Here is a 25,153-nt window from a genome sequence, read left to right on the forward strand (position 1 = left end):
GGGCCGGGCTGTATATATGCGCACTAATTGACTGAAAGAGCACGCACTTGATGCGATGATGTCATGTTATCCATGGAAAAATGCATTTTTAGACCATATGATTTGCCTGAGCGGCTAGGAGACCCCGAGAGTAACAAGCGCTTGCCTTGTTGCCTTTCCATTAAGAACAATAAATTAGTTTTTAGTATAAGTTTGCTGGTTTCAAGAAATGTAATGCCGTCATTATGTCAAGATAATGGCACTAGCATTTACTTCATTTAAGAATATTTTTCAACATATTGAGCAATGCCGTATAAAAAAAAAAGTTTTCTTAGAGGAAAATGGCCTAAAACAGACTAAAAACAAATAAATATTAAAAGCGTATAATCGACGGTTGGATCGGAAGTTAAACTAGAGACTTGTGTTAAAAGTAAAAAATACATTTAAAAAATTAATGACTATTTTTAAGAGTATGGCCTTTTTGGATCCCCAAGAATATTAGTGGAATTATTTTTTTTAACTCATTGCTCTAAAAATAATAATGAATTAAAATCAATGTCATGAATTATTTACCTATTTAAGGCTCCAATTACTTCACGTCAAATATCACATTTTGAACAAGGTTTTCTTAAAAAAAAAAAAAAGGTAAAAAATACATTCTAATTAACTATATCAACAAAGCTGAAGCCGATCTGGGGATTTAAATAATAAAAAATAAAAAAATGATTTCAAATCAATGTTGTTATGAATAATTGACCTATTTAAGACTACAATTACTACACATCAAATATTACACTTTGATGTATTTTTAATGGAAATTTTGCATATTTTGTGTGTTTGCCGTATAAAAAAATAAGTTTTCTTAGAAGAAAATGGCATAAAAACGTCTAAAAATAAATAAATAATAAAAACGTATAATTGACGGTTAGATCTGAAGTTAAACTAGAGACTAGTGTTAAAAGTAAAAAATTAATTTTAAAAAATGAATGACTATTTTTAAGAGTATGGCCTTTTTGGATCCCCAAGAATATTAGTGGATTTTTTTTTTTTTAACTCATTGCTCTAAAAATAATAATGAATTAAAATCAATGTCATGAATTATTGACCTATTTAAGGCTTCAATTACTTCACGTCAAATATCACATTTTGAACATTTTGGGGGGGAAATATTGCTTGCATATTTTGTGTTTTTGCCATGAAAATTTTTTGGCAAAAAATGGCAAAAATGGCAAAAAAAAATCTTTGCCATTTGTATTTCCCCTTGGGGATTAATAAAGTATTTCTGATTCTGATTCTGAAAACAAGGTTTTCTTAAAAACAAAAGGTAAAAAATAAATTCTAATTAACTATATCAACAAAGCTGAAGCCGATCTGGAGATTTAAATAATAAAAAATAAAAAAATGATTTCAAATCAATGTTGTTATGAATAATTGACCTATTTAAGACTACAATTACTACACATCAAATATTACACTTTGATGTATTTTTAATGGAAATTTTGCATATTTTGTGTGTTTGCCGTATAAAAAAATAAGTTTTCTTAGAGGAAAATGGTCTAAAAATGTCTAAAAATAAATAAATAATAAAAACGTATAATCGACGGTTAGATCTGAAGTTAAACTAGAGACTAGTGTTAAAAGTAAAAAATTAATTTAAAAAATTGAATGACTATTTTTAAGAGTATGGCCTTTTTGGATCCCCAAGAATATTAGTGGAATTTTTTTTTTAAACTCATTGCTCTAAAAATAATAATGAATTAAAATCAATGTCATGAATTATTGACCTATTTAAGGCTCCAATTACTTCACGTCAAATATCACATTTTGAACATTTTGGGGGGGGAAATATTGCTTGCATAATTTGTGGTTTTGCCATGAAAACAAGGTTTTCTTAAAAACAAAAGGTAAAAAATAAATTCTAATTAACTATATCAACAAAGCTGAAGCCGATCTGGAGATTTAAATAATTTTAAAAATAATAATGATTTCAAATCAATTTTGTTATGAATAATTGACCTATTTAAGACTACAATTACTACACATCAAATATTACACTTTGATGTATTTTTAATGGAAATTTTGCATATTTTGTGTGTTTGCCGTATAAAAAAACAAGTTTTCTTAGAGGAAAATGGTCTAAAAATGTCTAAAAATAAATAAATAATAAAAACGTATAATCGACGGTTGGATCTGAAGTTAAACTAGAGACTAGTGTTAAAAGTAAAAAAATTAATGACTATTTTTAAGAGTATGGCCTTTTTGGATCCCCAAGAATATTAGTGGAATTTTTGTTTTAACTCATTGCTCTAAAAATAATAATGAATTCAAATCAATGTCATGAATTATTGACCTATTTAAGGCTCCAATTACTTCACGTCAAATATCACATTTTGAACATTTTGGGGGGGAAATATTGCTTGCATAATTTGTGGTTTTGCCATGAAAACAAGGTTTTCTTACAAACAAAAGGTGAAACATTTTTTTCAAATGAACTATATCAACAAAGTTGAAGCCGATCTGGAGATTTAAATAATTTTAAAAATAATAATGATTTCAAATCAATGTTGTTATGAATAATTGACCTATTTAAGACTACAACTACTACACATCAAATATTACACTTTGATGTATTTTTAATGGAAATTTTGCATATTTTGTGTGTTTGCCGTATAAAAAAATACGTTTTCTTAGAGGAAAATGGCATAAAAACGTCTAAAACCAAATAAATAATAAAAACGTATAATCAACGGTTAGATATGAAGTTAAAATAGAAAAGTGTTGAAAGTTAAAAAAAATGGATGTCTCTATTTCCTGTGTAAATATTCTGCAAGTACTACTCCTGCACAGAGAGAAGTACTGAGATTCAGAGGGGTACTTTTGTAACCACACCATCTTTATTTAATATATCAATTAGTTAAGTGTTTGAGGATAAGATCTGAAAACACCCCAAAGTCCAGCGTCACATCAAAAGCACATTTGCTGGCGTATAGATGGGACTCACCTTAGGCTGAAGAGAAAGGCCCATACAAACATGAGAGCAGGAGGACATTTACCAGAGCGGCATCACACTCCACCTGTCAAGACGGACGCAAAAAGAAGGTGAGACTTCAAAGTGTTAAATAAATCCACCCTCAAAGAAGGTAAGCCCTCAATGTAGTCAAGATAACGGCATTAATGCAAAACTTGTCTGATTTCAATTTTAATCTGAGTTTTGGGGAATAATACTGAGTTCTTAATATATAGGCTGTAGAATAAAGTCTGAATCCCAGTTCTTCCCCTCAGGCCTCCGCCATTGGTATTTGCATGGTTTTTTTTTAAGGTAAAGGGAAAGGTATATATGTATAGCCTTACACTGCTAAAAGAGCTCTCAAAATATAAGACAAAAAGACTAGAGTTTAGGAAAAAATGACTGAAATTGACCAGCTGCATGGACAGATCATTGTACTTGATAAGACATTCTAAATTTAGATTTGTACATGTAGAAATTAGCGGGACTTTAAAGGTAGAAATAAGTTGTTTTTTTCTGAAAACAAGCATTATTCAACTTGAAATTCTTAGAATCAGCATCCTCAAGATGTTGCAGAATCTGTACACCAAATCTTTTATGTGGTGCAAAACCAAAATCTCTTATTAGGGACCGCAATGTCCCTTTGGGAAAGAGGACCATATTGTTATTGTAAGGTTTTATTCTTTATTATTATTATTCCGCCGCCTCTTTGAGCTGTAATTTGACCCCCTTAACATGCTTCAAAACACACCATATTCGACACACACATCAGGACTGGCGAAAATTGTGATCTAATCAAAAAACCAAACCCCAAAACTTAAAATTGCAATGGAATGTCATAGAGACATGAAACAAAAAACCTCTATGTAGGTCTGACTTGGACCTAGATTTCATACATTGACATCCTTCAGCAAAAATCAACAGGAAAATGGCAATTCCCCCTTCAAAACAAAAGTTTACTAAAAACAGTCACTTTTGCCTCTTTGAGCTGTAATTTGACCCCCTTAACATGCTTCAAAACTCACCAAACTGGACACACACATTAGGACTGGCAAAAATTGCGATCTAATAAAAAAATAACCCAACCCAAAAACTCAGAATTGCGCTCTAGCGTCCCCTAGGTAGAAAACAAAGACACAACTGCTCCTAGGAAGAAAACTCAGACAAAACTGCCTGTAACTTCCAGTAGGAATGTCTTAGAGACATGAAACAAAAACTTCTATGTAGTTCTCACTTAGACCTACATTTCATATATTGACAACCCCCTGCAAAAATCAACAGGAAGTTTGCAATTCCCCCTTCAAAACAAAAGTTTTGTAAAAACCGGTCACCTTTTTTCAAACATTATCTCCTCTGAGCGCGTTTGTCGTGTCGGCTTCAAATTAGCACAGGAGAGAGATTGAACCCTTCTGATTAAAAGTTGACCAAAGAGTTTTAATTATTGCTCCGGTTTGGATTTTATGTGCCGTCAAAGTCGGTCCCGTCCATCGCTGCTTGCAGCTTTAATTTGAATAGTTATTTTCTCAATTTTAACATTTTTAAACTAGAGTAAAAAAAATAGAATTATTCATGCTAAAATTAGGATTAGTCAATGACTAAAAATAGGTAAATAGCTCTTAAAAGTAGGTACATTTATAGAAGTAAAATTAAAAATCTTAGCAAGTGGCAAGTAATTTGCAGTGTACAACAAAATGTTAATGGTTGAACAGAAAGCATATGAATGTAAGAAATTATAAGCATTTTTGTTTTTTATAGTAATGACACTAATGTTCTATTAGGTAGTTAATCATGATGCTACTCCACATAAAAATTTAGTTTTTAGTTTAAAATCGCTCGTCATACTATAGCTAGCTAACACGGCGGATGTAGCTAGTAAGCTACGATGTCAGGCTAGCGGCAATCAGACTTCACTACAATTCATGAATGATTACGCAGCTAATGTACTAACCTAATCTATACTGGCCAAGTTTAGAATGTTGTTTTTTTATTTATTTATAGCTAACACGGCTGAAGCTAGTAAACTACCATGTCAGACTAGCAGCAAACAGACTTCACCACAATTTACTACATTTAATTTTCTATGTTAAAATTGTTCATCATGACGGGCTAGCTAACCCAACTAGTGTTCAGATTGTACCTTCTTAACAATGTGACGTTCTCTTTTTTATAGCCTATTATCGGTCTAATAACGAGGGGTGTGTATACAAATTCTACAAATAAATATTTCCCCCATGTCCCTTTAGCAAAAAGGTCTCTTTTTTTCTACCAAGAAAAGTGCACTTGTTATTGGTGAGAATATACTTATTTTAAGGTATTTTTGGGTTCATTGAGGTTAGCTAATTTTACTTGTTTTGGAAAGTCTTGACAAGCCAAAATTTCTTGTCTATTGGCAGATAATTTTGCTTAATTAAAATAAAATACCCCTCATTTTTGTATTTTTTTTTTCTTGTTTTTGCACACTGACTTTTTGCAGTGTAGACAATTCAAACATTCAAAAAAAAACGAGCTCGCGTGTCCTCTTCCATCCATCCATTTTCTACCGTTTATTCCCTTCGGGGTAGCGGGGGGCGCTGGAGCCTATCTCAGCTACAATCGGGCGGAAGGCGGGGTACGCCCTGGACAAGTCGCCACCTCATCGCAGGGCCAACACAGATAGACAGACAACATTCACTCACATTCACACACTAGGGCCAATTTAGAGTTGCCAATCAACCTACCCCCATTTTTTTTAATATAATTTATATATTTATTTTATTTTTTTAGACATGTATCTCGTGCGCCCGAGAAACTATCTCGTGCGCAGGAGAACGTTCTTAAAAAGTTATAAAAAATAAAAAATATAAAAATTATCTCTTTTTTTTTTCTTTTTTTTTTAGACATGTATCTCATGCGCACGAGAAAGTTTCTCGTGCGCACGAGATACATGTCTAAAAATAATAATAATAATTTATAAACATTTTTTTAATATTTTTTTTTTAGACATGTATCTCGTGCGCAGGAGAACGTTCTTAAAAAGTTATAAAAAATACAAAAATTATCTTTTTTTTTTTTTCTTTCTTTTTTTTTAGACATGTATCTCGTGCGCACGAGAAACTATCTCGTGCGCAGGAGAACGTTCTTAAAAAGTTATAAAAAATAAAAAATATAAAAATTATCTTTTTTTTTTTCTTTTTTTTTTTTAGACATGTATCTCGTGCGCACGAGAAACTAACTCGTGCGCAGGAGAACGTTCTTAAAAAGTTATAAAAAATATAAAAATTATCTTTTTTTTTTTTTTTCTTTTTTTTTTTAGACATGTATCTCGTGCGCACAAGAAAGTTTCTCGTGCGCACGAGATACATGTCTAAAAATAATAATAATTTATTTAAAAAAATGTATATATATTATTTTAGACATGTATCTCGTGCGCACGAGAAACTATCTCGTGCGTAGGAGAACGTTCTTAAAAAGTTATAAAAAATAAAAAATATAAAAATTATCTTTTTTTTTTTTCTTTTTTTTTTAGACATGTATCTCATGCGCACGAGAAAGTTTCTCGTGCGCACGAGATACATGTCTAAAAATAATAATAATAATTTATAAACATTTTTTTAATATTTTATTTTTTAGACATGTATCTCGTGCGCACGAGATAGTTTCTCGTGCGCATGAGAACGTTCTTAAAAAGTTATAAAAAATATAAAAATTATCTTTTTTTTTTTCTTTTTTTTTTTAGACATGTATCTCGTGCGCACAAGAAAGTTTCTCGTGCGCACGAGATACATGTCTAAAAATAATAATAATAATTTATAATTTTTTTTTTATATATTTTTTCTTAGACATGTATCTCGTGCGCACGAGAAACTATCTCGTGCGCAGGAGAACGTTCTTAAAAAGTTATAAAAAATAAAAAATATAAAAATTATGTTGGTTTTTTTTTGTTTTTTTTTAGACATGTATCTCATGCGCACGAGAAAGTTTCTCGTGTGCACGAGATACATGTCTAAAAATAATAATAATAATTTATAAACATTTTTTTAATATTTTTTTTTTAGACATGCATCTCGTGCGCACGAGAAACTATCTCGTGCACAGGAGAACGTTCTTAAAAAGTTATAAAAAATACAAAAATTATCTCTTTTTTTTTCTTTCTTTTTTTTTAGACATGTATCTTGTGCGCACGAGAAACTATCTCGTGCGCAGGAGAACGTTCTTAAAAAGTTATAAAAAATAAAAAATATAAAAATTATCTTTTTTTTTTTCTTCTTTTTTTTTAGACATGTATCTCGTGTGCACGAGAAACTAACTCGTGCGCAGGAGAATGTTCTTAAAAAGTTACAAAAAATAAAAAATATAAAAATTATCTTTTTTTTTTTTTTCTTTTTTTTTTTAGACATTTATCTCGTGCGCACGAGAAAGTTTCTCGTGCGCACGAGATACATAATTTATAATAATTTATAATTTTTTTTAAATATTTTTTTTTTTTAGACATGTATCTCGTGCACACGAGAAACTTTCTTGTGCGCATGAGATAGTTTCTCGTGAAAATTATAAATTATAAAAAAAATTTTTTTTATAACTTTATAAAAAAGTTTCTCGTGCGTATACATGTCTAAAAAAATAAAAAAAATGAAAAAATTCTACAAATAAATATTTCCCCCATGTCCCTTTGGCAAAAAGGTCTCTTTTTTTTACCCAGAAAAGTGCACTTGTTATTAGTGAGAATATACTTATTTTAAGGTATTTTTGGGTTCATTGAGGTTAGCTACTTTTACTTGTTTTGGAAAGTCTTGACAAGCCAACATTTCTTGTCTATTGGCAGATAATTTTGCTTAGTTCAAATAAAATACCCCTCATTTTTGTATTTTTTTTCCTTGTTTTTGAACACTGACTTTTTGCAGTGTTGACAATTCAAACATTAACAAAAAACCGAGCACGCGTGTCTTCTTAAGGCAAAAAATGTTGATACAACTTTCATGTGCGCGGGCGTACAAAATGCGTGCGTCCTGTGAGGGTTTATTTGGAGGCGTACTGCAGAGACAGAAAAAAAAAACCAAAACAGAACAAAATAGAAACTGTGAGAAAGTTTCTATGTCAAAGATCCGTCTTTTGGTTAAAGTGAAGAAAGTTTCCGTCCCCGGGTGGAGGCTGCGAGAGAAATGTGACAAGCATCATTCCCTGTCATAGGGGAAATTCTGCCTCGTTTTTTTGAAGTCACCGCGTGATATTTTGTTTGGGTATGGTGCGTGGGGGATTAGAATAAATGGGTCACTCCAGAGAGGCAGACGCTGTTTGAAAAGAAAAACCGTCTTATTGGACGTTTATGCTGTAATTAAGCCAGAGGTTCCAAAAATGGACACTTTGGACACCCCTGTCTTATGTATACTTGGTTGGGAAAGGGCATGTTCACCACTGTGTTACATGGCCTTTCCTTTTAACAACACTCAGTAAAGGTTTGGGAACTGAGGAGACACATTTTTGAAGCTTCTCAGGTGGAATTCTTTCCCATTCTTGCTTGATGTACAGCTTAAGTTGTTCAACAGTCCGGGGGTCTCCCTTGTGCTATTTTAGGCTTCACACATTGTCAATGGGAGACAGGTCTGGACTACAGGCAGGCCAGTCTAGTACCCGCACTCTTTTACTATGAAGCAACCTTGATGTAACACGTGGCTTGGCATTGTCTTGCTGAAATAAGCAGGGGCGTCCATATATTGTAACATATGTTGCTCCAAAACCTGTATGTACCTTTCAGCATTAATGGTGCCTTCACAGATGTGTAAGTTACCCATGTCTTGGGCACTAATACACCCCCATACCATCACACATGCTGGCTTTTACACTTTGCGCCTAGAACAATCCGGATGGTTCTTTTCCTCTTTGGTCCGGAGGACACGACGTCCACAGTTTCAGAAAACAATTTGAAATGTGGACTCGTCAGACCACAGAACACTTTTCCACTTTGTATCAGTCCATCTTAGATGAGCTCAGGCCCAGCGAAGCCGACGGCGTTTCTGGGTGTTGTTGATAAATGGCTTTGGCTTTGCATAGTAGAGTTTTAACTTGCACTTACAGATGTAGCGACCAACTGTAGTTACTGACAGTGGGTTTCTGAAGTGTTCCTGAGCCCATGTGGTGATATCCTTTACACACTTATGTCACTTTTTGATGCAGTACTGCCTGAGGGATCGAAGGTCATGGGCATTGCCGCTTAGGTGCAGTGATTTCTCCAGATTCTCTAAACATTTTGATGATATTACGGAGCGTAGATGGTGAAATCCCTAAATTCCTTGCAAAAGCTGGTTGAGAAATGTTGTTCTTAAACTGTTCAACAATTTGCTCACGCATTTGTTGACAAAGTGGTGACCCTCGCCCCATCCTTGTTTGTGAATGACTGAGCATTTCATGGAATCTACTTTTATACCCAATCACGGCACCCACCTGTTCCCAATATATATATATATATATATATATATATATATATATATATATATATATATATATATATATATATATATATATATATTAGGGCTGCAACTAACGATTAATTTGATAATCGATTAATCTGTCGATTATTACTCCGATTAATCGATTAATAATCGGATAAAAGAGACAAACTACATTTCTATCCCATCCAGTATTTCATTGAAAAAAAACAGCATTATTTTGATTATTGTTTCTCAGCCGTTTGTAAATGTTGCAGTTTATAAATAAAGGTTTATTAAAAAAATAAAAATAAAAAAATAAAAAACAATTTTTTAAAAATTAAAAATAAATAAATAAAAAACTCTGCGTATGCGCATAGCATAGATCCAACGAATCGATGACTAAATTAATCGGCAACTATTTTGATAATCGATTTTAATCGATTTAATCGATTAGTTGTTGCAGCCCTAATATATATATATATATATATATATATATATATATATATATATATATATATATATATATATATATATATATATATATATATATATGTGTGTGTGTGTGTGTGTGTGTGTGTGTGGGTGTGTGTGTGTGTGTGCGTGTGTCAATGTAGATGCACTGCATGACTGCTTCTAAAATGCCCATAAAAAGTGGTACATGTCTCCTGCATGTTTGAAAACATACCAAAACGCCACAGGTAGGAGCGTGATAACATGAACGTGCAGTAAATGAGTGTCTCCATGGTGATGCCCCATATAGCACACACACAATCCTCATTTAGAAAGGTGGTATACACTTAATTGTCACACACAGTCTTAGTAAATCACAGCAACACGCTATTTAATAGATTGCACGCGCTGTTTAGTGCGTGGTGTCTATATCTTAGTAAATCAGGCCCATACTGTAGCTAACTACCAAATTGTATGTAGAAGGCAATGTTACTACAGTATTAGCACAGAAAAAGAAGTGACGACACCAAATGGGACTTTCTGCAATTGTATTTGAAGACAGTCAATCATCTTGCATAACTACTGCAACAAAAAAACAAACAAAAAAACATTTAGCAATTTCAAAATCCAAAAGTATATGCAGGAAAATCCTCACAAGATATAGCAAAAAAAAATAAAAATAAATAAAGGTTCAGTCCACAGAGAATAGTCTCTGTTGCCATAGGAACACAGGTAGGGATGGGGGTAGTCCAGACAGGCAGGCTGATATCACCACTGTGTGTTATCATCTGAGAAGATCATTTGAGGGAATGGAAGTTCACACTGTAGCTTTTATATAGGAGACACATGAGCTTGTGGATGCTTCTTAATCATTCTCCTTTAGCACCACCACATGGATGACATCAGTTCTGCATTTGTGTCACCTATTCACTCTGTCCAGTGATGTCATGGTGCAGAGGTGTCACACTCCTTTTCACTGAGGGCCACCTTGCAGTTCTGGCTGCTCTCAGACCACTTGTGACATTAACATAAAGTCGTGGTCAAAAGTGTACATACACTTGTAAAGAACATCATGTCATGGCTGTCTTGAGTTTACAATCATTTCTACAACCCTTATTTTTTTGTGATAGAGTGATTGGAGCACATACTTGTTGGTCACTTGAAGTTTGGTTCTTTTATGAATTTATTATGGGTCTACTGAAAATGTGAGGGTCAAAAGTATACATACAGCAATGTTAAAGGCCTACTGAAATGAATTTTTTAAATTTAAACGGGGATAGCAGATCCATTCTATGTGTCATACTTGATCATTTCGCGATATTGCCATATTTTTGCTGAAAGGATTTAGTAGAGAACATCGACGATAAAGTTCGCAACTTTTGCTCGCTGATAAAAAAAAAAACCTTGCCCCTACCGGAAGTAGCGTGACGTCACAAGTGGTAGTGCTGCTCACAATTCCCCGTTGTTTACAATGGAGCGAGAGATATTAGGAGCGAGAAAGTGACGATTACCCCATTAATTTGAGCGAGGATGAAAGATTTGTGGATGAGGAACGTAAGAGTGACGGACTAGAAAGCAGTTCAAGAGATATATTTTTTCGCTCTGACCGTAACTTAGGTACTAGCTGGCTCATTGGAATCCACACTCTCTCCTTTTTCTGTTGTGGATCACGGATTTGTATTTTAAACCACCTCGGATACTATATCCTCTTGAAAATGAGAGTCGAGAACGCAAAATGGACATTCACAGTGACTTTTATCTCCACGACAATACATCGACAAAGCTCTTTAGCATGAGCTAACATGATAGCCATTCCACCATCAACATATTCCACTCGTCCTGGACATTGAAACTATCATTTTTTTTCAAGTTAAAAAAAAATTCCAGGAATTCTCAGAATTCCATTTTTTTCAAAGCCTTTTTTGACCCTTTTTCCATCCACATTTCAAATTCCAGGAATTCCTTAATACCATTTCTCAATTAAAGATGTTACTACTTCAACATTTCTCAACCGATTTGAAAAATTCCAACACCAACCATTTCAACTCATTTCGAAGATTGACATTTTTTTTGCATTTTCCAAAAAATTCCCTCTTTTCCCGAGACCCCCAAATTTCCATGAAATTCCCATTGAAAAGAATGGGACATTTTTCAAAGTTCCACAACTCCAACTGAAACTGTTCCAACTTCAAAATAATCAGCAGCTGTATGCTTCCCATAATTCTCACAAATCCAGGTTTTTCCGGAACATTTTTCCCATTCAAAAATAAATTGGCCATTTTTCAAACTTCCACCATTTACACAATTTTCAACCTATTCAAACCATTCCACCTTCAACATATTCCACTCGTCCTGGACATTGAAACTATCATTTTTTTCAAGTTAAAAAAAAATTCCAGGAATTCTCAGAATTCCATTTTTTTTTCAAAGCCTTTTTTGACCCTTTTTCCATCCACATTTCAAATTCCAGGAATTCCTTAATACCATTTCTCAATTAAAGATGTTACTACTTCAACATTTCTCGACCGATTTGAAAAAATTCCAACACCAACCATTTCAACTCATTTTGAAGATTGAATTTTTTTTTTTGCATTTTCCAAAAAAATTCCCTCTTTTCCCGAAATCCCCAAATTTCCATGAAATTCCCATTGAAAAGAATGGGACATTTTTCAAAGTTCCACAACTCCAACTGAAACTGTTCCAACTTCAAAATAATCAGCAGCTGTATGCTTCCCATAATTCCCACAAATCCAGGTTTTTCCGGAACATTTTTCCCATTCAAAAATGAATTGGCCATTTTTCAAACTTCCACCATTTACATAATTTTCAACCGATTCAAACCATTCCACCATCAACATATTCCACTCATCCTGGACATTAAAACTATCATTATTTTCAAGTTTTAAAAAAATTCCAGGAATTCTCAGAATTCAATTTTTTTTCATAGCCTTTTTTGACCCTTTTTCCATCCACATTTCAAATTCCAGGAATTCCTTAATACCATTGCTCAATTAAAGATGTTACTACTTCATCATTTCTTGACCGGTTTGAAAAATTCCAACACCAACCATTTCAACTCATTTCGAAGATTGACATTTTTTTTGCATTTTCCCAAAAAATTCCCTCTTTTCCCGAAATCCCCAAATTTCCATGAAATTCCCATTGAAAAGAATGGGACATTTTTCAAAGTTCCACAACTCCAACTAAAACTGTTCCAACTTCAAAATAATCAGCAGCTGTATGCTTCCCATAATTCCCACAAATCCAGGTTTTTCCGGAACATTTTTCCCATTCAAAAATGAATTGGCCATTTTTCAAACTTCCACCATTTACATAATTTTCAACCGATTCAAACCATTCCACCATCAACATATTCCACTCATCCTGGACATTAAAACTATCATTATTTTCAAGTTTAAAAAAAATTCCAGGAATTCTCAGAATTCAATTTTTTTTCATAGCCTTTTTTTACCCTTTTTCCATCCACATTTCAAATTCCAGGAATTCCTTAATACCATTGCTCAATTAAAGATGTTACTACTTCATCATTTCTTGACCGGTTTGAAAAATTCCAACACCAACCATTTCAACTCATTTCGAAGATTGACATTTTTTTTGCATTTTCCCAAAAAATTCCCTCTTTTCCCGAAATCCCCAAATTTCCATGAAATTCCCATTGAAAAGAATGGGACATTTTTCAAAGTTCCACAACTCCAACTAAAACTGTTCCAACTTCAAAATAATCAGCCTGTTCAAGAATTGTGTGCTCCCTTTTTAAAAACTGTAAAAATAATTTAAAAATCCCGGATTTCCAAAAATTCTCAGTTTTTAGGGACATTGTCCCAATTCCAAATTCATTTTCCATTTTTCACTCTTTCACAATGCCAACATTTCTAAATCTATTCAAAATATTCCACTCAACCTGGACATTCAAACTAAGTCTTTCCCCAAGTTCCAAACCAAATTCCGGTTTTCCTGGAAATTCAAATGCTTCAACATTCAAAACATTCCAACATTCAAACTATTCTTACATTCATACTTCATTCTGTCAGCATTGGAGCATTCACATGCAATTCCTTCAGGAATTGCCTCATCTAGTTAATTTTCTCCGACTTAACGTTCAGATTGTAGCCAAAGGCAAATTTTTGTTCCTGTTTCTATCTGCCACACGTAGAAAGCTGGTCCGTGAAAGTAATGCACACATTAAACCGGTCCCTGGTGGTAAAAAGGTGGGGGAACCCTGGTCTGGAGGACCCACTGGAGGGCAACTTCCACAATTTGGCGCCCAACCAAGCCGGACCACCTGAGGCGAGGGAAGCCGTCAGGGGGTCGGCTTCCCTCCACATGGTTCTAATAGCTAAGAAAATTTGGTTTTGCATCATTTTCTACCGCGTGTCCCTTTCGGGGTCGCGGGGGGTGCTGGAGCCTATCTCAGCTGCATTCGGGCGGTAGGGCGGAGTACACCCTGGACAAGTCGCCACCTCACCGCAGGATATCATAATATGACACTGTGAGCAGGCGTGGCCGGCAGACCTGCAGCGAGGCGGGGCACGCCGGGCCCGACTCCGAGATGGTGGCGAGGAGGCGTGGCCGGCGGACCTGCAGAGAGGCGGGGCGCGTTGGGGCCGGCTCCGAGATGGACGGCAGGTGCGTGGATCGCCCACCTGGGCGCAATTCAGTAATCAGTGTGTAAAAGGGCAGCAGCAGAGAAGGACGGGGCGGAAGGAGTTGGAGAGCCAGCAGTGGATGCAGAGCGAAAGCGGCCGAGAGCGAGACGTAGAAGACGACGTGGGCGGCTGAAAAGCAACCGAGGAGCGAGCAGTTGCGAGAGGAGCTGAAAAGCGACCCGACGGGCACAGAGGTTTATTTGAAAAAATAAACAAAGTCAGGAAACTGCTCGCCGTCATGTCTGTTCTTGGTGGTCCATGGAACCCGGAGGGAGGAAGACCTCCACAATTGGCGCCCAACCTGGCTTTCCAACTCTGCTGCTGCCCTTTTACACACTGACAGGTGATTACTGAATTGCGCCCAGGTGGGCGATCCACGCACCTGCCGTCCATCTCCGAGCCGGTCCCGGCGCACCCCGCCTCTCTGCAGGTCCGCCGGCCACGCCTCCTCGCCGCCATCTCGGAGTCGGCCCCCGGCGTGCCCCGCCTAGCTGCAGGTCTGCCGGCCACGCCTCCTCACAGACGCCTTTAAATATTGTTCTGGCTTCTTTAGAGGCATTTTAGTATTATTTAATTGCTTAAATATGTTTACCTTCTTCCGTTTGAATTTGTAAAGCCATTAAAGAAACAACACAGGCGAAAACAAGGGTTGTTTGAAAGCTGAGATGTATTCATCTCGAGGTTAGCGGACCTTTGCTGGGAATGAAGTGACCTTACTGAAGGTTGATCAGTGGTCCCGAGAGCTCGCCGCAAATGGGATTAAGTTGTATCAGCGGGGGGAGGGGGGGGGGGCATGCTTGTGTTGTGTTTGTGGGGGGATGGGCGTGTTTCACAGGATTTCAATCTCAACAGGCGTTGTTAACCATCTGTAGGGAAGCAAAAACCATAAGACCTCCTGTCACCTCATCTTCCATTCAGAGCAGAGAAGTGTCTGTCGGTCCATTGAACGTTAATACCCCACGACTTCATTCCATCTCAGAATTGATTTTTCTTCTCTCTATAATAAGTCAACTGAGACGCAAGGAAAATGATTACAAATGCTTTACAGTGTGGTTTGTGGAATGTCGATGTGTTTCCATTCCAAAACTGATTGCCTGTTGTACAGAACGCAGATGCCATCTTCAAACTACATTGCAGACTTTAAGCAAACACTTTGCTATAAAAACCTGGGCACGGACTACAAAGGCAGACACGGGCAACTTTTCAGGACTTATGAGGACTGAAGAGTGATTACGACAATACACCTAAGTGCTATCAACATTAACCCTTGTGCAGCGTTTGTGGGTCTGATGGACCCGTTGCATTTTGTGGCTTTTAATGCCTCACAATCAAACTATTTTATGTTAAAATACTGAACAGATGTTTACCTTACCCCAATAAACATATGTTCAGTATTTTAACATAAAAGTGTTTGATTGTGAGGCATTAAAAGCCACAAAATGCAACGGGTCCATCAGACCCACAAACGCTGGCTGAGTAACAACAATATGAACGTTGCACGGAAAACTTCTCTGCCAGTTTCTGCATCCCACAGGGATTCTTCTTTTGTGTTTCTGCACCTGCGGTTCCCACACAAGGTTGCAACATTGTTTTGTCAACACTGTCTGCTCTCATTTTCTCGCACATTTGACCCTCTGATGTTCTGTGTACCTATACTCTGTCCTCCTCCTGTCTAGGCCTGCTGTAATAGAAATGTGTAGGGGGGGTGTATGGTGTGTGGTCATTAAATATGTATTCTGATATATGTTATTCACAGAAAATGAGCCAAAGTCAGTGAGTCTCAGTTTGAAAAATGAATTAATTGTGTAATTTTTCTTTGAATAAAAAATGAAAACGAGTCCCACAGACCCGAACACCACACAAGGTGATAATGATAATCAATGTAATGATTTCGACCAAATAACTATAAAGAGTTTTTGCCAGATAGTCTGACTCAGTGGTTCCAGTGGTGTGTCCAGACTATTTTTTTAGGGGTTAAAAAAGGGGTGGCACCCATAAAACAATCAGTCTACCCCAGGAGCAGCCGTAGCTACGATAGTAGTTTACCACGGTAACCACCACCAAGTAGTACCGTATTTTCCGGACCATAGGGCGCACTGCCGATGAATGGTTTATTTTTTATCTTTTTTCATATATAAGGCGCACCGGATTATAGGGCGCATTAAAGGAGTCATATTGTTATTATTTTTTTTCTGAATGTAAAAGACTTCCTTGTGGTCTACATAACATGTAATGGTGGTTCTTTGGTCAAAATGTTGCATAGATGATGTTCTACAGATCATCTTCAAGCCGCTTTCTGACAGTCGCTTCCGGATGCGCCGTTTTGTGGGCGGTCTTATTTACGTGGCTCACCTTCACGTCGAAGGTGAGCCCTTGTGGTGTAGCGTGCAAGGGCGGGAGTGGAAGAAGTGTCAAAAGATGGCGCTAACTGTTTTAATGACATTCAGACTTTACTTCAATCAATAACGGAGCAGCATCTCCTCATCCGGAAACAACACTGTGAAAAAGCGTCCGACCGGAACTCTCTAATAACTAAGATTAGACAAACAAACAGTGTACAGGGTTACAGAACACAAACGCTGATGGGTCGCCAAAGGCGCCCCCGTAAAAGATAAGAAAAAGGTAAAACGCTGGGAAAGAAGATGAGTAAAAAAAAATACAATCTAGACTGGGCTCCTAAGGGGGTCTAGTCTGGAGTGGGAAAAAACCTCCATGCAATGCACACATAAACACGTTACATTTAATCACGACAACTCGCAACAGAGGGGCGGAGAGTTGGGGCCCTAGAGGTCGACTGCTGCTATGAAGCGCTGCCAGCCGTCCATCACCCCGAGGGGAAACAAGCGATGGTGAAGGCGTGGGGTGGGGGAGGGGGGTGTGTGTATGTGCCCATTGTCTTGGGCAGGGGTCACCAACGCGGTGCCCGTGGGCACCAGGTAGCCCGTAAGGACCAGATGAGTAGCCCGCTGGCCTGTTCTAAAAAATAGCTCAAATAGCAGCACTTACCAGTGAGCTGCCTCTATTTTTTAAATTTTATTTATTTACTAGCAAGCTAGTCTCGCTTTGCTCGACATTTTTAATTCTAAGAGAGACAAAACTCAAATAGAATTTCAAAATCCAAGAAAATATTTTAAAGACTTGGTCTTCACTTGTTTAAATAAATTCATTATTTTTTTTACTTTGCTTCTTATAACTTTCAGAAAGACAATTTTAGAGAAAAAATACAACCTTAAAAATGATTTTAGGATTTTTAAACACATATACCTTTTTACCTTTTAAATTCCTTCCTCTTCTTTCCTGACAATTTAAATCAATGTTCAAGTAAATTAATTGTTTTTATTGTAAAGAATAATAAATACATTTTAATTTAATTCTTCATTTTAGCTTCTGTTTTTTCGACGAAGAATATTTGTGAAATATTTCTTCAAACTTATTATGATTAAAATTCAAAAAAAATATTCTGGCAAATCTAGAAAATCTGTAGAATCAAATTTAAATCTTATTTCAAAGTCTTTTGAATTTCTTTTAAAATTTTTGTTCAGGAAAATCTAGAAGAAATAATGATTTGTCTTTGTTAGATATAAAGCTTGGTCCAATTTGTTATATATTCTAACAAAGTGTAGATTGGATTTTAACCTATTTAAAACATGTCATCAAAATTCTAAAATTAATCTTAATCAGGAAAAATTACTAGTGATGTTCCATAAATTCTTTTTTTAATTTTTTCAAAAAGATTCGAATTAGCTAGTTTTTCTCTTCTTTTTTTCGGTTGAATTTTGAATTTTAAAGAGTCGAAATTGAAGATAAACTATGTTTCAAAATTTAATTGTCATTTTTTTTCGTGTTTTCTCCTCTTTTAAACCGTTCAATTAAGTGTAAATATCATTAATTATTAATAATAACATAGAGTTAAAGGTAAATTGAGCAAATTGGCTATTTCTGGCAATTTATTTAAGTGTGTATCAAACTGGTAGCCCTTCGCATTAATCAGTACCCAAGAAGTAGCTCTTGCTTTCAAAAAGGTTGGTGACCCCTGGTCTTGGGTGTGATGATGTAATGTTCAGATAGAGATAAAGAAAAAGAAGAAGCTTTTCGACTACGGTGTCGGCACGGACTACAAAGGCGGAAGCGTGCAATTTTTCAGGACTTATGCAGATCCCAAATACAGATCAGCAGGTACCAGAAGGTAAGAAATGTTGCTTTTGCATAATATTGCGAAACAAAACTCCAAATAATATGTCTTACCTTATACACACACCATAATAATACTCCTATGTTGAAGCACAGTGCAGCTTCATAGCTTACCAAAGTCGTACTAAAACTTTTCGATAGATTTTTGAGCGCCGTGTTTAATGTTCTATATTTTCAATGAAACATATAAAATGTTGCTGTTTACTTGAGTCATATTGCATTTGCAGCATTATTCTTTCGCCTTTTTATTTATCCTGCTGTGTTTATGTGATTGCGGCATTTTTTTTTTTCCATTGTGTGTGTTTTATGGTGGTTTTTTTTGGTTTGTGGTCATTTGGATTTTGTTGCGTGTTCGGGCCCCTGCGGGCCAATTTACGGGATTTACATGCAAACTTGCCGTTAAGTCTTATCTAATGGGAGAAGGCGAAAGAAACAAACTTAAGCTCTCTCTGGACCGGAGCAACAAATGTTTCATACAATACGGGCTAAGCGTGCTGCCAACAATAAAAGATGGAGACAATTAGAAAAATGGGAATGCTGATTCAACACTGCTATGAAAGCAGCATTCACTAAAAACCCATTCAGACGGACTTAATGTGGTGTGGAATCTAGTCCACCCCGACACTCAAAAAGGCAACAAGAAATTCAATGCATTGTCCCAAACTTGTTATTCATACAATCTCTTCTCCCAGAATGCAATTTATATATTCACCGCTGACACGTTAATTGAATTGTGTTGCATATTCCCGTCGCGTCACGATGGGAATATGGCAAAAAAAAACACACAAGTATAGCATTAAAATATTATGCAGCATGAAAACTAATCAATCAAATGATATATTTTCTAATCAAATTAATCGCACTTTTGATTTTGGATTAATCATGATTAATCACAGGTTATTATTATTTCATGCCTCGCTTGCATAATTTGAATTAACCTAAAAAGCCAAACTTAAATGAATAATGTAAACTCACTACACCGGTATGTTTTAGCGCTTTCGTGGCGATTTTACTGACGGATATAAGTAAGAACTTTACACTACTTTATATTAGAAATGGCAACAGTGGAGGATGAATGTCCCATAACAAGAAGATAGAGGAAAAAGAAGAAGCTTATCGACGACAGGGTTGCCACGGACTACAAAGGCGGACACGCGCAATTTTTCAGGATTCATGCAGATCCCAAATACAGATCAGCAGGTACCAGAAGGTAAGAAAAAGTTGCTTTGCATAATATTGCGAAACAAAACGCCAGATAATATGTCTTACCTTATACACACACCATAATAATACTCCTATGTTGAAGCACAGTACAATCCGTCAAGCGGTGCGGCTTCATAGCTTACCAAAGTCGTACTGAAACATTTTGATCGATTTTTGAGTGAGCGCCGTGTGTAAGGTTCTATATTTTCAATGGAACATGTAAAATGTTGGTGTTGTTTCCTTGAGTCATATCGCCATCATATTGCAGTCTACAATGTGGAGGATGCATATATGTTTAAGAGTTCTTTCTTTCTACATAGCCATGTTTAGAGTAGCTAGTACTTTTCCTTTGTATATTCTACTAGTGTCTCTTGGGTTCAGAGGTCTGTTTTGTGCATACTTGCCAACCTTGAGACCTCCAATATCGGGAGGTGAGGGGGGGGGGGCGGGGGGGTTAATGGGGGGGTTTTGGTCGGGTGTGGGGGGTGGGGGGGGTGTTTGGGGGCGGGGGGCGTGGTTGGGGGCGTGGTTATTTACAGCAAGAATTCACCAACTCGAGTATTTCATATATATATATATATATATATATATATATATATATACATATATATATATATATATATATATATATATATATATATATATATATATATATATATATATATATATATATATATATATATATATATATATAGAAAGTCAAGTATTTCATATATATATATATATATATATATATATATATATATATATATATATATATATATATATATATATATATATATATATATATGTATGAAATACTTGACTTTCAGTGAATTCTAGCTATATATATATTTTTTTTTTTTTTAATTTTATTTACATAGAAAAAATAAAAAATACTTGAATTTCAGTGTTCCAGTGGCTATCCATTAGATGGCAGTATTGTCCTGTTTAACTTCTCTGTTCATGATGAGTATATCATTTCAGCCGCCATGTCTGTAATTTCCTCATTCTTCTGCTTCGTCTCCTTGTTGTGTGCGCAGTTGTGCACTCTATAAAAGCCCTAGATGTTATGACGTCTTTGGGCAGGCCCGCTGTTTATATTGTGGGAAAGCGGACGTGAGAACAGGCTGTCCCCACTCAGTCTCAGGTCCGCATTGAGCTGGAGGGGGCGTGGCCTCCAGCTCCGGCTGAATACCGGGAGTTTGTCGGGAGAAAATCTCTACCGGGAGGTTGTCGGGAGAGGCGCTGAATATCGGGATTCTCCCGCTAAAAACGGGAGGGTTGGCAAGTATGGTTTTGTGTCTTAACCTTGGAATGTGAAGACCTCCCCCACTGGTTCCTTATCAGTGTTGCGAGGGGGAGGGGGGGGGGGGGGCTTTCTTGGTGTGCAAGAAGTTGGCTCTTCCGTTTGAATGTCAGATCAACTAGAGTTTTTTTCAATATCACCTGGTGTCGAACTTTGAGATCGACCCCAGTCCACAAAAACATTTCAACATCTCACCCAAGTTAATTGGGCATACATGCACGCACCCGCCCCTCCCCCAATCAACGCCTTCACCACTGCTTAATTCCTCTTCGGGGTTGTGGACGGCTGAGTAGCGCTTTATAGCGGCAGCCGGGCTCCAGGGCCCCAAATCCCCCCCAGTGTTGTGAGTTGTTGTGATTACATGTATCATGTTTATGTGTGCTATGCTATGTGAGGTTTTTTCCTTGGACTCAGTCTGGACCACTCCCGAGGGTCCAGCCTTAGACTGATACTTTTTTTTACTCTTCCCCCTTTCCCAATGTCACCTTTTTCCCACCTTTTTTAAGGAGCGCCATAAGCGGCTGATCCGTTGGCGGTCCCGTCTTGTCCCCCTTGTAACGTATGTCTGCTCTTAGTGGGACTGTGCCGAAAATGTAATTTCAGTTCTTAAATCCCGGGCTCTGGATCTTTCTGTGTGGAGTTTGCATGTTCTCCCCGGGTCTGCGCGGGTTCCCTCCGGGTACTCCGGCTTCCTCCCACCTCCAAAGACATGCACCTGGGGATAGGTTGATTGGCAACACTAAATTGGCCCTAGTGTGTGAATGTGAGTGTGAATGTTGTCTGTCTATCTGTGTTGGCCCTGCGATGAGGTGGCGACTTGTCCAGGGTGTACCCCGCCTTCCGCCCGATTGTAGCTGAGATAGGCTCCAGCACCCCCCGCGACCCCGAAGGGAATAAGCGGTAGAAAATGGATGGATGGATGGATGTGTCTTGTACATGTTAAAGAATGGACAATAATAAAGCATCTTGAATCTTGAATCTTGAGTAGCCAATATGAATGTATTGGTTAAACTGATCTCCTAAAGCTTTAATACAACTTGAAAATATTCCAATTCTGTCTTGATGGTCCTTCTTACTCAGCATATATGTCATCGAAAGAACTTGGGATTGACCAGTAACTTAGATTCCCTGGGAGGAAGAACTGGTCCGACGCAACAACACCTACCTCTTATGTTTGACTGCCATCTACTGGTCACACTTATCATTACACCATGTACCAAATAAAATTGCTTCGAGGTCGGTAAGCAAAACCAGAATTATTCCGTACATTAGGCGCACTGTCGAGTTTTGAGAAAAAGATTTTAAGTGCGCCTTATTATCGGGAAAATACGGTAGTTCGTAAATCGGGGTGTACTTAATAAAGTCCCAGTAATGTTCTTCTTTTCGGGGGAAAAATCTGTTCTGCCATCGGAATTCACGCTTGATCATTTCCAATTTTTTCCCACACTAAAGTCATTCCCATAACCATTACTGTTTAAAATATTTTATCTTTTTTCCACTACGCGCACACATAAAAAAAACATAAGTTATGTGACGACTCCTTGAGGCAAGTACAATTGTCTGACGATACTCACGCACAGGAAGTGAATAATCCAAAAGCCGGAGTACAAAACAGCCAAAGGAAGTCTATAAATCATCTTTTTATGCTGCTGGTTGGGTTCTCATGCTTCTGTCAGACTGGTTTGAGGTACTTTATTCTTTATGATTCATTCCATCATATTGCAGGCTGGCCACACGTGATTTAATGCCTGCCCTGAACCATATTTGCTCTAACAAAGCTCTTACCGGGCGAGATACTGAAATGTAAAGTAGATGTGTAATTATAGTATGAGCTTATAAGTTGACCGTTAATGCCTTCATTAGCATATAAGACCATGGCTTCCCTTAAAGATGACGTAATTAAAGTTAAAGTACCAATGATTGTCCCACACACACTAGGTGTGGTGAAATTTGTCCTCTGCATTTGACCCATTGCCTTGTTCACCCTCTGGGAGGTGAGGGGAGCAGTGAGCAGCAGCGGTGGCCACGCCCGGGAAAAAGTTAAAGCAACTAATTAATGGTGAATATGTTCCCCATACTTAAGTGTTACCATAACATATTCTAAGTAACAAAGACTTAATTTAGAGTTATTTGGACACTCGGGGAACATATAAGGGTTAGGGTTAGGGTTAGGGTTACTAATAATAATAATTCTGCGGTTATTGAGGGAAGACTTAGTTAATGGCTTACTGGTTGTATAATACGGCATTACTTCAGCGAGAGGGAGTAAAATGCAGAGCGCGCCATTTATTTTATGATCCTCAGGAAATTAATGGAGGCTGACAAGTACAGTCATATTTCAGAAGCAACAGATGACAGTTAAAACCAGAAAAAGAAACAGAGAGCACAGACCTCCTCCCAATAGTAAAAAGAAAAACCCCGTGTATGTGTGTGTCTAAAAGATGCTGTTAAATGAAAACGCCATATGTCAGCAGTAATAGTCCTCACAGATTATAAGAATTATTGCGACGATAATGATGCTATATTATTATTTACTAATATGATGATGAGGATTTGACTGATTTCCCTAAAGTAGTGAAGGTCAGATGAAGCCTCATGAGGCGTTGAACCACTTCAGCCAGTTGGTTCAATGCTTCAATGCATGCTTCTGCACAAGACTCCACCTGCTGGTCAAATGTATAATTACACACAGCTGCATCTTTACCATGCATTGAAATGTTGCATCTATTATGGTGCTTGGGAATGTCAATGAATCACAATGAATGTTTGATTAAATGGTTGGCCTAAGGTAAATCGGCAAAGTATAATAAAATATGTTCAATAAAATATGTTTTATGTGTTATATATGTTTTTGTGTTGTGTGTAGGGCAGGTTGTGTAATGTTTTTCGTTGAGGAAATGGCATAAAGAGGAAGATGAGAATATAATGTAACTGGGACAATGATGTACAGAACAGAGGAGATATAGTTCATATAGATGGATGGATGGATGGATAGATGGATGGATGGATAGATGGATAGATAGATAGATAGATAGATAGATAGATAGATAGATAGATAGATAGATAGATAGATAGATAGATAGATAGATAGATAGATAGATAGATAGATAGATAGATAGATAGATAGATAGATAGATAGATAGATAGATAGATAGATATATATATGTATATATATATATATATATATATATATATATATATATATATATATATATATATATATATATATATATATATATATATATATATATATATATATATATATATATATATATATTTATCTGTAAATATTATTATTACTTTGTATTGTTTTCTTGCTGTTTTTTTCTTTTTGGAGGGGGTGTTATTGTTGGGATATATATATATATATTTTTTTTTTTTTTTAATTGTATTTATTATTATTTACTATCCATATTATTTTATTTTATTTCTGATTGTTATTATTATTTATTATAAATGTATTATTATTATTGTATTATATATATTTTTTATTTTAATTGATTCATCTGTAAATATTATTATTACTTTGTTTTGTTTTCTTGTTTTCTAATTATTATTAATGTATTATTATTATTGTTGTATTATATATATATATATATATATATATATATATATATATATATATATATATATATATATATATATATACATTTAATTTATTAGATTTATCTGTAAATATTATTATTACTTTGTATTGTTTTCTTGCTGTTTTTTTTATTTTTGGAGGGGGTGTTATTGTTGGGATATATATATATATATACATATATATACATATATATACACATATATATATATATATATATATATATATATATATATATATATATATATATATATATATATATAATTTTGTTTTATTTATTATTATTTACTATCTGTTTATATTCTTTTATTTTATTTCTGATTGTTATTATTTATTATAAATGTATTATTATTATTATTGTATTATATATATTTTTTAATT

The 25,153-nt window shown here is 35.8% G+C and overlaps 1 protein-coding gene across 8 annotated transcripts in view; it reads right to left on the reverse strand.

Moving 5' to 3' along the window:
- arvcfb (ARVCF delta catenin family member b) overlaps positions 1-25,153 on the reverse strand; it is a 492,749-nt gene that overhangs the window by 398,941 nt on the left and 68,655 nt on the right. For 7 of the 8 annotated variants that reach the window (XM_062051626.1, XM_062051621.1, XM_062051625.1 and 4 more), the window contains exon 2: positions 2,981-3,053. In XM_062051626.1, coding sequence (XP_061907610.1) covers positions 2,981-3,012 — 32 coding nt within the window. In that variant the 5' untranslated portion in view covers positions 3,013-3,053. Of the gene's footprint in view, positions 1-2,980; positions 3,054-25,153 lie in introns of those variants that run through there. The other variant, XM_062051628.1, reaches the window with a different exon arrangement.

This window comes from Entelurus aequoreus, linkage group LG06 (assembly GCF_033978785.1).
Source record: "Entelurus aequoreus isolate RoL-2023_Sb linkage group LG06, RoL_Eaeq_v1.1, whole genome shotgun sequence".
Classification (NCBI taxonomy): Eukaryota; Metazoa; Chordata; class Actinopteri; order Syngnathiformes; family Syngnathidae; genus Entelurus; species Entelurus aequoreus.